Source organism: Rutilus rutilus, assembly GCF_951802725.1.
Source record: "Rutilus rutilus genome assembly, chromosome: 1".
Lineage (NCBI taxonomy): Eukaryota > Metazoa > Chordata > Actinopteri > Cypriniformes > Leuciscidae > Rutilus > Rutilus rutilus.
The window spans coordinates 4,180,691-4,195,449 of NC_140209.1; the positions used below are offsets into that span (position 1 = coordinate 4,180,691).

At 40.4% G+C, this 14,759-nt stretch overlaps 1 protein-coding gene across 1 annotated transcript in view; it reads left to right on the forward strand.

Annotated features, from left to right (window-relative positions):
- The window catches only part of LOC311302238 (uncharacterized protein), a 55,986-nt gene extending 49,711 nt beyond the window's left edge, over positions 1-6,275 (forward strand). Inside the window, exon 5 of the mRNA XM_084427949.1 lies at positions 5,451-6,275. Within this exon, the coding sequence (XP_084284075.1) occupies positions 5,451-5,493 (43 nt within the window). The 3' untranslated portion in view covers positions 5,494-6,275. The remainder of the gene's footprint in view (positions 1-5,450) is intronic.
- Positions 6,276-14,759: the final 8,484 nt, after the last annotated feature.

Sequence of the window (14,759 nt, forward strand, 5' to 3'; positions counted from 1 at the left end):
TCGACCTTGAGCGCCAGTTGGCGTCAGTTTTAGCTACTGGCTGATTCAGTCTGTTTTCGATCACATTCATCACATTTGGGGATTCCTCATTTACATTCATTAGTACTTCAAATCTGTTCTCAAGATGTATAGGTGGTGGTAGGAGACCAGTGTTTGCAATCCTTGTCAGAGCTGTATCTGGGGTAGAGGATGCTACTGCGGCAATATGTGATGCTCGTGACAATCTGATGTCTCGAGTGCCTTTGGGTCTCGCTCCCTGTTTGTGCCATCAATTTGTAAGTCGATCGGCTTGTTTCTCTACCTGTCGAGGAGCACTAGTTTCATGGGACTCACCGGTATGCTGAGGGTGTCCATGACGAAGCTCTGTTGTGTGCTCCGTCTGGTTTGGTGGTCCCGTAAGTAACTTTGTTTCAAGAACTGCAATCCTTTGTAAAAGTCTGTGGCAGTTAGTGCAGCAAGTAGATTCCAGAAGAGGCATTTTCTCTTATCCTTGAGGCAGTTGTGTTTTCCTTTCCCGGAATGTAAGCTGTTCGGGTAAAAGAATTCTCAGTTTTTGTAGTAATCCAAACTGTGTCATATGAGCACTGTGCTGATTTGCTGAAGTTAAAATTAGGTGATAAAAGGAAATAAAATAAAGAAAATAAAATATAAAAAAAATAGGAGATAAAATGTAAAAGCGATAGAGCAAAGTGCGGAGCAGTAAGCAAGAGCGTCCGAACAGTAGCTGAGCAGGAAGCAGGAAGGGTTTCTTGCATCCGGCTCAGTTGAGCAAACACTCAAAGCCGTGCCAGTACCTCTCTAAACACTCTTAGTGTCTCTTAAAAAGGATAGCCCTTCCTGTAGGAACCTCCCTAGATCCCCCTTGAGGCGGGGAGTAGCATCACAGTACAAGAAATGGAACAGCCTTTCAAAACTGTTACAGTGTAGATACTGCCTTTTCTAGTATCTTTGACAGAAAAGGTAGATTTAAATTTGGCCTGTAATTGACTAATAGGATCAAGTTGCATTTTTTTTAACAAGCGGTTTAATCATAGCCACACTGTTGCTGTGAAATTTCAAAATGGTGAAATTTACGGTAAAAAAACGGCAGCTTTGGTTGCCAGTATTTTACTGTAAAAAATATGGTGTCAACCTTTTATGTTTGTGCGGATGGGTGGCCGGAGCACGTTAAGGGTTTTCTGTTGGAATGGTGTCCCTAACTAATGATCTTCGCAACTTCACTGTTATGGTAATTTCTTTTATCACTGTAAAGCTACTTTGAAAAATAATAAAATATGGTAGCAACCTTACTTTGGACTTAAATTTACGGCAAAAAATAAATAAATACACATCAGCAGGATGTTGTAAAAAAAAATTCTTCAGCTCTGTTTCCCAGTAATTTACCATAAAAATACAGTAGTAACCTTTTAGTTTTATGGGACAATCCTTATATTTCATTACCCGATAAACGCTATAATTAAATTTCTTTATACCTTTGTAATATACTGATAACCACCATAATAATGCAAACAAGAATACCACATGATGATTCAAAGTTCACCACCATTAATTTTCCACAAGCTGAGGCACATATTATTATAAAAGAAGGTGCACAGTACACACAAATACAAAACACCATCATGGTGACACACACATGACTCCAAATATTGCCATAAACATTCATTAAACAATACATGATGTTATATAAACCCTAATTGTACATAACTGATAACAAAAACTAAGAAGAAACATAATTGTTTAAATGAAATAACATCAAATGTGAAGCGTCACGCAGGGAATTCTGGCAATGCCAATTTAGAGAAACAACAAGAACAGAAAAAAGAGAAGAGACGAGCAGTAACACAAGAACTACAACTGACTTCAGCCACAGTCTAAGATTAAATCAACTGAAGATAAAATAAGACATTACATCTCTCAAGATCTCATCAGAGGATTAAACAACTCCACAAACAGCATTACCAGCTTCACTTATTACTAAATTATTACTACTTAATAAAGACAGACTTTATTTCTGTCATACATCTTCAGTTCTGTTTGAGAATTAACAGAGGTTTAGATGTTAATGATTTTAATTGTTTTATTTTAAGTTACCATGATGGTGATCAGTGTTTGGTTTAGTTGGACTCTCAACCCTTGACTTCCTAACATTAGCTTATCTATGGCTGCTGTAACTGAGTTTAACAGGCTCGTTGGTTATGGCAAGAAAATCAGAGAGAAAATGCATCCGGTGTTGTTGGTTATGTATTGATGACATAATCATCATGTAGTGGCCTGATTCACTGAGCTCATATAGAGTCTTATCTTTGAATATATGGGTCATTAACTTTACATTATTGATTGTAGTAGGCCTATGATTCGACAGCATGTGATCCATCAGTGTTGTGATAAACTGAAGACTTTTAAAAACATTGTGCACAATAAAGGGTTGAACTACTGTATCTTTTAGACACACACATACATCAAGATTCAGCATATGAATCTCAACAATGGTGATGATAAAAGTGCAGTGCATGATGGGAGCCATCAATCAAAACTCATCCCTGAATTGTCGTGCTTAATTTATTTGTGGACGTTAACTGAATCTGTAAGTCAGCTTCACCGTTTACTTCTGAATATTATATTTTATTCTGGTGTGCTTAACTTTATCGCTACTGTGTAATAGTAGCCTATGCCATTCACCAACTAAACATATCCTATTCAATTCGTTCACAGTCTCTTTCACGGCCTATTCACAAACCGTTTGTTCAAGCGTAGCGTTTTCTCAGAGTTCACTTTGTAGCCGCTCCCTCAATCGTGTAGTTCAATTTTCCATATTTATTGTATGTCATTATGCCAGTATCAGTATTTGCTTTTCTACCATGGACAAATAAAATTGTCACTGAACTTTTGCTGTGTAATTGTAACAACTAGCATTCAAACACACCAACCAACAATTACTAAAAACACACACAAAAAACATTTCTCTGGCACCTAAGGGCCCCGGAGCTCGGGGTGGGCTCTTTGGAAGGGGCCCATCGAGACCCTGATTCGACCCGAGATTGGTGTCTCTAGGCGGCCGGGTCCCAGAGTTATACCCGTTTGAAGTCGGGGCCCCTAGTGGTTTCACGGACACTGCATTTTAATGCAAATTAAGCACTGGAATGGCCCCAGGGCCCCTAAATCACTCACTCTGTTGCGTCAGGGCCCCCTGATCGACATACCGAAAGGGCTCGGGCCTAGGGCCTAAAAAACGTATTTCTTATTTCTGCCATTAACCCTCTGGGGTCCTAGGGTGTTTTTGGGGCCCTTGGGATGTTTTGACATGCCCTGACATTTGTGCTTTTTTCACTTATTTATAAACATGATAATGGCAAAGGTGTAAATTCACTCTATATAGCACACACAGGCCTACCATAATATGTAAGCATTGTGTATGTAGATGTTTGTATTTTTAAGAGAATAATGTTTATGCGTGGTTATTGAAAAAAATAAAAATGAAAGTTGCTGAAATAAGACCACAAAACTCATACTAAATATGTGTCAATAAGACTTTTGACTAATTGATGTTGTTGCTACGAGTTCTGGCTTCAAAATTATGTGAAAATAGTCTTGCTTTATCGTTCACATAAAACAATACATTGATTTAAATGGTGTAAAACAGGTTTTGCTTGGAAAGCCAATATGCGAGGAGGGCGTAAAGGGCGAGTAGTTTACACCTGAGAATACAATGTCCCACCCACTCTGCATAATGAGCCATTCATTCAGGTGTGACACTGACTGAGCCACAATGCAAGGACAAAAGATGTATTTAGAAGAAGACTTATATTGACCATTTAAGATTTTGCTTACATCTATCTTGTAAATATGTTTTGCTATTTTATTAAAAAGGTTACAATTACAACAATAATTACAATTTCAACAATATTTCAAGTGTACTCTTTCTTTGTAAAAAAAAAAAGATTATAGGCCTACATTTTATCTATGTATTCATTAGTTTGAATATAGCCAACATTGGAACAGCTAACATCTTAGTTGATGACTTTATTTTTGACAAAAATAGTATTTTATATAGAAATGGCTAAACAAAAGCTTATTTGATGTGGCAGTATATGCTACAGTAAAAACTGTACCCAAATCTAGTCAACAAAATGTTGTCTTTCATACTTCGCCTGACTGTAACGTTGTTTTTATGAAATATTAGGGCATATAAATGTTAATTTGCAGTTTAATACGTTGCTTATACAAATAGCCTACATTTTATTTCAACATATTTCAGTCGATTTTTTACTCATCTCAGTATATAGCAATACAGTTTGCTAAAACATCATCATTTATTCACACAGAAACGTGAGTGTGCGAGCTGTGGTAAACAGCGCATCTCTGCCGTTCATTCATTCATTCACAGACACAGAAACACGAGTGTGCGAGCTGTGGTAAACAGCGCGCATCTCTGCCGTTCATTCATTCACACAGAAACGCGAATCACTTGAGAAGGGAAAAAAACTTACTACAGTATTCCATAGCTCAGTCGGATCCTTGCTCCTCGAAATACCCGCACTTCTGAGGGACATTTTCCATTATTATTATTCCTCACAGCGCTGCGAGACGGTGTAAACAAGTAGGCTACAATGATCTGATTAAACTTGCGTGCTCTTTACCCAGACAGTGCACGCAAAGGTTGTGAGTGTCACCAGGTGTAAGGAAACCTCTCACACGGGTCGGCACACTTCCTGAAGCCATAGTTTGTTACTCACAGTGTCAGTGAAACAGTCCCTGAAGACGAAAAGAGGATGACATGTTCTCTAGGCGCCCCTTTATACTTCCTGGTCGTACTAGAGCATGACGCCAGTAGGATTGTCGTGTTTATACAGTGTTTCAGTCATCAGTCACGCTGAGGCGTTTCCCCTAGTGCTTTGACATAGTGCGAGTTACCTTTCGAAAGGGAACTAAGCTTTTCAAAGGTTTGACTTTGAATTAGTTGAACCAACTGCTTCGTAAAAAAATTATTCACTGTTTTGAAACATTGAAAAAACGCCACACACTGGTCAGAATAGTGTAAATGCAACAAAAACTCAGGCCAAACATGCATAAAAACACATTTTACAAACCATTGCATTCAATTAAATTAATTAAATGCAATCAACAAATCATTTAATATCATAAATATTAAGGATCTGTATAACATGTGGGTTTTTAATACTCAGCTAAACAGGCCAATAAGAGATTATTAACTTCCTTTTAATTATACAAATGTCTCATTAAAACATCTGCAAAATGTTGTGACTTTCGCAGTTTGATTCACGCTCTGAACCACGGATTTGAAACAAAAGATTCATAAAGGTTTCTGAGCTTCGTGAAGCAGTGTTTCGAAATCACCCATCACTACTTTAACTACATGAGTAAGACATGATTAGCAAGCTGTTTGCATAAAATAGTCCTTTGAAACTCACTTGATTTAATGTTTCTTTTAGATCTGATGGACGTGAACAAGAAAGGAAAAACAGAAGCCAATAAATCTGTCTCCTGCCCTCAGTGAAGTCTGAAGATTCACATGAGAGTTCACACTGGGAAGAAGCATCTCAGGATTTCTCTCTGAAATCACATCTTCTCATTCTGAAGAAAGACCATTTAACTGTGATCAGTGCGGTAAACTATTTCATTGGGCATCAGTCCTGAAGAAACACCTGAAGATTCACACAAAGAAGAAGATTCATCCTTATTATTACAGCAGAAAAGACACAGCGGTGTGTGTTTCAGTGCATGAAGGCCTTTACTATAGAAGATGAACTGAAAGAGCACCAGAAAATTCACACTGGAGAAGAAGGCCATAACACTTTAAAGAGAGATGCGAATCTGATTTTAAATTTTAACTCGTTCTTGATTGTTTTTCATCAGAACATCTAGTTTCTCTTCCACTTCTACTCTTCCATGCAAATGCAAGATATACTTTTATGTATCTTTGAAACTGGACACTTTTCTTCTCTTCTTCTCTTGAGATGCTTTGGCTCTTATAAGTCAGTAAAGAGAGAGATCTGTCTCATGCACTTTTACTTAATGTTTGTATTTGCCATGTAATGATTGATTAAACTCTTTACTCATTTTATCAACATCTCATTGTTAGTCTATTTTCTTATTTTCTTCTAATTCTGCTTGAATTAGTTATATTTTTAGTTCTTAAAGTCATGAAGTATCCTGATATGATTGCTTTTTGAGCTTTCCATGTTTTCATTTTCTCAATAGAGCTTATAAATGCCTAATAAATGATATTTCACTGCACACATGCCTGACATTGAATGAGATTGCTGTCTGTCTTCATTATTAACAGTTTCACCCTTGATATCCAGTATCATGTTTGAGACTATATCAGAAGATGAGAAATCCGCATTAGTCCATTAACAGTAGAAGATCTTAGTGGAGCTATAGGGGATATCAATAGCGGTTAAGCGCCAGGACTAGATGGGAATCCAGTTGAATTCTACAAATATTATAAAAGATAGCTTATAAGACCATTACTTGACATGTATGAGGAATCATTTATTACTGGAAGGCTCCCAGATTCATTAAGACTAGCTATAATAACTATAATATTAAAACCAAATAAACTCCCAACTGAATGCTCATTGTACAGACCAATTAGTTTAGTGGGATGTGCACAAATGCACCATGTCTAATAATGCACTATTAAAATAATGCCTGAAACGTACTCGGTTACTAACGTAACCTCGGTTCTCTCTAGAAGAGGGAACGAGTACTGCGTAATATCTTACGCTATGGGGAAATCGTACTCGGTTACTAACGTAATCTCTGTTCTTTCTATAAGAGGGAACAAGTACTGCGTAATATCTTACGCTATGGGGAAATCTCTTTTCCGCAAGAAATTGAAGCAAAAAATTATCCTTAATTTTGAAATAATGTAAAACGTGTTGCGGCAGCATGCAGGCATAGGCAAGATGGATCGTGTGCCTATTGGCTGCCCTGCGGCAACTGCAGCAGCCTATCGAGACAGGCCCCCGTGACGTCAGATCCAATGGGATGCGTCACGTCCCGCCAAAACTCACGTGTCCTGGGCCTATAAATATAGCTCGGTAGGCTGATTTCACTGGTTTTTCATCGCCAAAGCGAACCAGAGCGTGTTGCAGGCCCGGCAAAGATACGCAGTACTCGTTCCCTCTTCTAGAGAGAAACGAGGTTACATTAGTAACCGAGTATGTTCTCTTACGAGAGGTTCTCTCGTACTGCGTAATATCTTACGCTATGGGGAACACAATGTAAAACGCCATGCATGCTGAGATCCAATACCAAAGTCCCAAGGGCAAGTGCCCGGGGCTCATATAGTACATGGTCATCAGGGACTCGCAGAGAGTCCAGGAAGAAGGGCTAGAATAGCATCATTCCTGTAATAAATAGCATCCTATAAGGAGCAATTATATTGATAGTGTTCCACACAGCCAGGGAGAAAAAACTCAGCCTGGACTGATAAATATTATGGGTCTTACACATTGCCCATAGAGTTGCATGATTGATCAGTGAGCGTTGCTCAAGCAGTTTCAGTATTCTGGGCCGATAGCATCAGGACAGACAATACCGATTTATTAGACCGAAAGCAGCTTAGCCTGCAAGGCGGGAACCTCTAGGTTATAAAACCTTATAAATGTAGATGGGGAGGCCCAGCCTGCCACCATACAGATATCTTACAAGGCAATCCCACTAGACCAGGGGTGTCAAACTCAGTTCCTGGAGGGCCACAGTCCTACAGAGTTTTGTTCCAACCATGCTTCTTCAAATAAGCCTGAAGGACTTGATTGGCTGATCAGGTGTGTTGAATTCGGGTTGAAGCTAAACTCTGCAGGGCTGTGGCCCTCCAGGAATGAGTTTGACACCCCTGCACTAGACCAAGCTCATGACGAGGCCATGCCTCTTGTGGAATGCGCTCTGACTAGTTCTTCCAGAACGGAGCCACCGGTAGCACTGAGCTTCCGTTTTCCCTGATTCACTCTAACACCTGAAGCAGGAGCGCAACTGGGGGAAAAGCATAGAGTGGGCAGCGGGGCCAGACGTGGGCCAGCGCATCCCTGCTCTTGGAGAAAAACTCCGGACAGTGAGCGAGACGCAAACAGGTCTATCTTTGCTCTGCCGAAAGTTTTCCACAGCAGTTGGACTGTCTGTGGGTGTAGGGACCATTCTCCTACAGGAATATTGTTTCTGGACAGTCTGTCTGGTCCCAAATTCAGATGGCCTGGCACGTGCGCTGCTCTGCGCGACGCAGATTGTGCTGAGCCCAAACCAGGTGGCGTTCCGTCAGCCTGTAAAGGTTTCGGGATCTGATACCTCCTTGGTGATTTATATAAGACACCACCGACATGTTGTCCGAACGGACCAAGACGTGGTGTCCTTTTATTTGGGGACAAAAACGCCTCAGCGCGTTGTCGACTTCCATCATTTCCAGGCAGTTTATGTGTTGGAGCTTTTCCTGTTCTGACCACTGGCCGAAGAACGGTCTGCCCTCGAGCAGCGCTCCCCATCCCGAGGTGGAGGCATCCGTAGACACCACCTTCACACTCAAGGAAGTCCCCAGGCTTACACCTGACCGGTACCAGTCGGTCACTTTCCAAGATTTCAGGGCTGAGACGCATTCCTGAGTGATCTTGAGGCGAAAAAGACCAGAGGTCCATGCTCGCCGTGGTACTCGCGCTTTTAGCCAGAACTGCAGCGGGCGCATGCGAAGCATACCCAGCTGGAGCACTGATGATTTTGAGGCCATGAGACCCAGCATTTTCTGAGACCCAGCATTTTCTGAAACCTTCTGAGCGGGACTATAGTGCCGCGACGGAAGGATTTCGTCGTGCGCTGGACATCCAGTCTGCGCTGTGGCGATAGTCATGCTGTCATAGACAGCGAGTCCAGTTCCAAGCCCAGAAAAGAAATTCTCTGACTGGGAGACAGTGAACTCTTCGCCCAATTGACTTTGCAAAATATGAAAAAATATGAAAAGACAATGCAGAAAAGCAGAGCGCATGTGGCGGAAGACAAAACTTGTAGTCCATTATAACATCTACAAAGACAGCCTTCATGCTTTCAATATGGAGCTAGGCAAAGCTAGACAGACTTTCTTCTCAAATATTATAAACTGCAATTTAAACAACACACGCACTCTTTTCGCTACTGTTGAGAGACTGACAAACCCCCCAAGCCAGATTCCCAGTGAAATGCTCTCAGACAGCAAGTGCAGTGAGTTTGCTTCTTTCTTCTCTGAGAAAATCAATAATATCAGAAAAGTGATCAGCACATCCTTGAGTTGCACTGAGGTCAGACAGATCAGACCACCTGAGAAAGTAGTTACTATGTCTGATTTCAAAGAAATTGATGGCAAAATTTTGGAAGAAACCGTACAGCACCTTAAAACATCAACCTGCGCTCTTGACACGCTTCCCACATCTTTCTTCAAAAGTGTGTTAAACAGTTTAGAAGCAGATCTTCTAGAAGTGGTAAATGCCTCACTTCTCTCTGGGAGTTTTCCAAACTCCCTGAAAACTGCAGTTGTCAACCCCCTCCTGAAAAAGAGCAATCTGGATAAGACCGTATTAAGCAACTATAGACCGATCTCAAATCTTCCCTTCATAGGCAAGATCATTGAACAAGTTGTCTTCAATCAGCTGAACAAATTCTTATGCTCGAATGGATACTTTGACAATTTTCAATCTGGTTTCCGACCGCACCACAGCACAGAGACAGCGCTCATAAAGATAATAAACGACATTCGCTTAAATACTGATTCAGGCAAATTATCAGTGCTGGTACTACTCGACAAATTATCAGTGCTGCATTTGACACTGTCGATCATAACATACTTCTTGACAGACTGGAAAACTGGGTGGGGCTTTCTGGGATAGTCCTAAAATGGTTCAGGTCATACTTAGATGGGAGAGGTTATTATGTGAGTAAAGGAGACCATAAGTCTGAGTGGACATCCATGACATGTGGAGTCCCTCAAGGCTCAATTCTTGCGCCACTCCTGTTCAACCTGTATATGCTCCCAATGAGCCAAATAATGAGAAAGAACCAAATTGCTTACCACAGCTATGCAGACGACACACAGCTCTATTTAGCCCTATCACCTAACAATTACAGCCCCATTGACTCCTTGTGCCAATGCATCGATGAAGTCAACAGTTGGATGTGTCAAAACTTTCTTCAGTTAAACAAAGACAAAACTGAAATCATTGCGTTTGGAAGCAAAGATGAAGTTCTCAAGGTGAACGCATACCTTCACTCTAGGGGTCAAACAACTAAACATCAAGTCAGGAATCTTGGTGTGACACTAGAGTCAGACCTCAGTTTCAGTAGTCATGTTAAAGCAATAACTAAATCAGCATACTATCATCTGAAAAATATTGCAAGAATTAGATGCTTTGTTTCCAGACAAGACTTAGAGAAACTTGTGCATGCTTTCATCACCAGCAGGGTGGATTATTGTAATGGACTCCTCACTGGCCTTCCCAAAAAGACCATAAGACAGTTGCAGCTCATACAGAACGCTGCCGCCAGGATTCTGAGCAGAACCAGAAAATATAAACATATCACACCAGTCCTCAGGTCTTTACACTGGCTCCCAGTTAAATTTAGGATTGATTTTAAAGTATTATTACTGGTATATAAATCATTCAATGGCCTAGGACCTCAATACATTGCAGATATGCTCACCGAATATAAGCCCAACAGATCACTCAGATCATTAGGATCATATCAGCTAGAAATACCAAGGGTTCACTCTAAGCATGGTGAGTCCGCTTTTAGCTATTATGCCAGCCGCAGCTGGAACCAGCTTCCAGAGGAGATCAGATGTGCTCCTACAGTAGTCACTTTCAAATCCAGACTCAAAACACATTTGTTTAGCTATGCATTTAATGAATGAGCACTGTGCCGCTGTTCGTCCGACTGTTTGTACTGTACTGTACTGTATTTTTTTTTTTTTTTTTAAACTGTTTTAATTTTTTATTATTTAAATTTCTTCTATGTAAAGCACTTTGAATTGCCATTGTGTATGAAATGTGCTATATAAATAAACTTGCCTTGCCTTGCCTTTGAGACCTAGATTCTTGAGATGTTCGAGTAAATGGTCCTGTGTTCTATGAGCTCTGGGTGTGAGCTCTAGAATCAGCCAATCGTCCAGGTAGTTCAAAACTCGCATGCCCCAGAGTTTCAGGGGTGCGAGCGCTGCATCCATGCACATCGTGAATGTACGGCAGGGGCGGACTCAGTGCCGCTGCTAGCCACTTTGGTGCCCTAAGCATAATTCCTTTATGATGCCCCCCACCCTGAACTGAAAGCATGGCAGCCAAGGAGTTTTCCCCCTTTATTCCTTATTTATCAACTATTTGATAAATCTAATCTAATTTAATATAAAAGCATAATAGAATGAGGTGCAATAATGCACACAATTAAACAGTAATGTTTGCTTTATATCATTCATAATGACATTTTATATTTTATATATATAAATTTAACAGGAATTGTTAGCCTACCATGTGCACTGCACTGACTGCTAACGTTAACTGTTACAGAGAAAGTATTAACCACCGTCACGTCAAAATAAACCATAAACTACTGCTCAATATCTAAAGAAATATAGTAAAGAAAGTAACAGCTAGCTGGCGTCAGTTATTTGTAAAATAGGTAATGTTCAACAGTAAAATCTCAATTTAGCTTGCACCGAAGTTATAATAACATAGTTTGCTAACATTAACGTCAGCAAGTTCGAGGCGCATTACGATTAGCAGCAGCACCATGCAGCACATTTCCCGTATTTAAGAATGATTAAACATGGACTTACCTGCAAGTGATGCACGGGCATCATCTTCTTTTCGTACTTTTCTCAGATCCTGACTCCTGCTGTCTTTTCGAGGCCATTTCCAAAAAAGTTGCCTACTGTCTGTCTATCAAACTTCGTCAGGCGCCCGCGCAAACGCGTCCGGCGTCCTTCGCATTCGCAAAGCCGCCCGCGCGAACAATCGGCACGGACCATCCAACGGGGGGCGGTACTTTCTAGACTAGAGCAATTAAATTATCTTGTTCCCCCTTTTTGTTACATATAGGCCTACATGGCTAAAATGTGCCTAATAATATTTCTATAGGCTAATGAAATATTATCGGCATTATAATGTTTTTTTTTTCATTAGGCTATTTTTGGTGCCCCCTCAGCACTTGGTGCCCTACGCACAGCGAGTGATGCGCGTGGTGGGAGCGGCGGCGCTGGGCGGACTGGCCATCTGGAGCACCGGGACTTTTCCCGGTGGGCCGCTGGCCAAAGTGGGCCGGCCCACCCGGTACACAAATATATATATAGACTAGCCTATATATATAAAAAATTTTTTTTTTTAAATGACGGAAATCATTACATTTATTTTCTACGCAAATGGATGAGTGAGTCGATCGCGCGGCCGCAGCCGACAAGTGTTTTGTGAGTGGATTGCACTCCCTCCCTGTTAATTAGTTTGGTCTACTCCATTGCGTATCTTGAAACACGCCCCCTTTCATGTCCTGGAACCTTTACAGTCTATGCTTGGAACACACCAAGCCGACGCCGATGAACTAGCGCTGATGAAAGCCGACTGTGTTGTCGCCTCGCGTCGTGGGAAAAAAGCTGCACTTGAACACACGTAGAAAACTACAGCCAGCTATCAGCTAGAATGCGCGTTCTGCGTCTGCGTGTAAATGTATGTATTGAATGATGCGATATATTCATCTTCATCATTCAAAAAGAGAAACCGACGCTGCTGGCTGCAGATAAGTTACACAAACTGTAAACAAAGCAGTGCGTGCTTACCGTTTTGAATATCAATCCTGCTAAACACTTTCTTTATTCCACTCCGCTCATGTTAATGTTGAAATATTCGCCAAGGAACACTCAGGTAACATGACGTGACATTAGAACAGTCTTCTATCTGTGTCGTTTTGACTTCTTTGCTCGCTGTTTTGCTATTATTATCGTGCACTGACTTGTTCACTAACCAGATAATTATTTTATAATAATTTATATAATTATTATAATTGTCCATGTATGACAAGAGGAAGTAAAGAAAAGGTGGAGCTGAAAGGTTACGTGTTTAAAAAGCATTAGAGATAGATGCCGTGAAATGCTTCAAATTAACATATGCCTACATTTGTCGCAAAGAGTAGCAGTTCAGCAGGCTCTGACAGCTCTAGCTCCCCCTGACTAGCTGATATTCTGTCTTGATAGTTTTATATTAATAATGTTGTGTGTCTTAATGTTCTTCTGTTTGTTTCCCTTTGTTTTACAAATATGACCTAATATATGTTGTTACTTAAAATTAATGTTTAAATAGCATTTATTTTTGTATTGTGTTATATTTTTACTAGGGCTGGGAAAAGATTAATCGCGATTAATCGCATCCAAAATAAAAGTTTGTGTCTATGTGATATATGTGTGTCTACTCTGTATAATTATTTTGTATATATAAATACACACTTGCATGTATATATTTAAGAAATATTTGTTATTTATATATAATATAAATTATATATAAATATACAGTATATACATACAAATATTTCTTAAATATATACATGCATATGTGTGTGTATTTATATATACAAAATAATTATACATAGTACACACGCATATATCACGTAGACACAAACTTTTATTTTAGATGCGATTAATCGCGATTAATCTTTTCCCAGCCCTAATTTTTATGCAATAAGTGGTGTTAAAAATTATTCTGCACATTATTGTGCCAATATGTTATGATGTGGGATGTGGTGGGCTGCTGTGGGCCAGAAAGTCCAGGGCCACTTTTTGGTCCCAGTCCGCCCCTGATGTACGGGGTGCTAGGGACCACTCGAGGCCGAGGCTCGCTACGGCCTGCGTGAGCAGATGCATCAGCTCTGCTTCAATGTTAGCCCTCTTTCCGGGAGGCTCGCGACCGCTGGGGGCTTTTGAACTGCCAACTTAAAAACGAAAGTAAAATATGTTCATCCGCACTGACGTGGATAATGGTGCAGAGCAGAGCAAGCGTTTTCAATGAATTCCTATGAAAGTAGGAATGAACTAAAAAAAGTTGACTCTGTTCTGCCCGTTCCTCACCGTGGACGTGCACCGTTATGACTGCCCGTGCAGCCATGAGCATTTTAGTTTAATTTTAAAATTAGCGCCATTTCGGGGGCAGATTGCTTGAATTTATTTTACAAAAGCACAATGTTGTGTTTTATTGCGACTGTACACAAATATAAGTTAACACTTTGCAGTTTGAATAATGTCCTGTATGAACAAAATGACGGAGTATCTTTTTATGTGTCCACTGTTCAATCGCGCCCGTGCCACACACACACACACTCCAGCATTGCAATCTAGACATCGCAGTCTGTTCATTATAGCCTTAATAAAATATAATAATAAAGTAGTCAACCTAACATAAAAATTACACTGCTCTATTTAAATATTCAGTAGTACAATTCCTACTAGGGGTGGAACGGTACACAGAAATCACGGTTCGGTTCATACCTCGGTTCAGACATCACGGTTCGGTACGAGTTCGGTACAATGGAGAGAAAAGCAAAACAAAAATGCTGAAGGCAATTTTTTGTACATGTCTCAGGCTGTACCACCTAGTGTCATACAGTCTCTTCCCTGAGCTAGCTGCAACAGCCTGCCCTGAAGTGTGTAAAGTAAGATGTAAACAAAATAAGACAATCAGCTATAAAACTGGAAATAAAGCATCTCTTATTTATGTGCAGACGCACGAGCGCAAGGGTGTGCACGG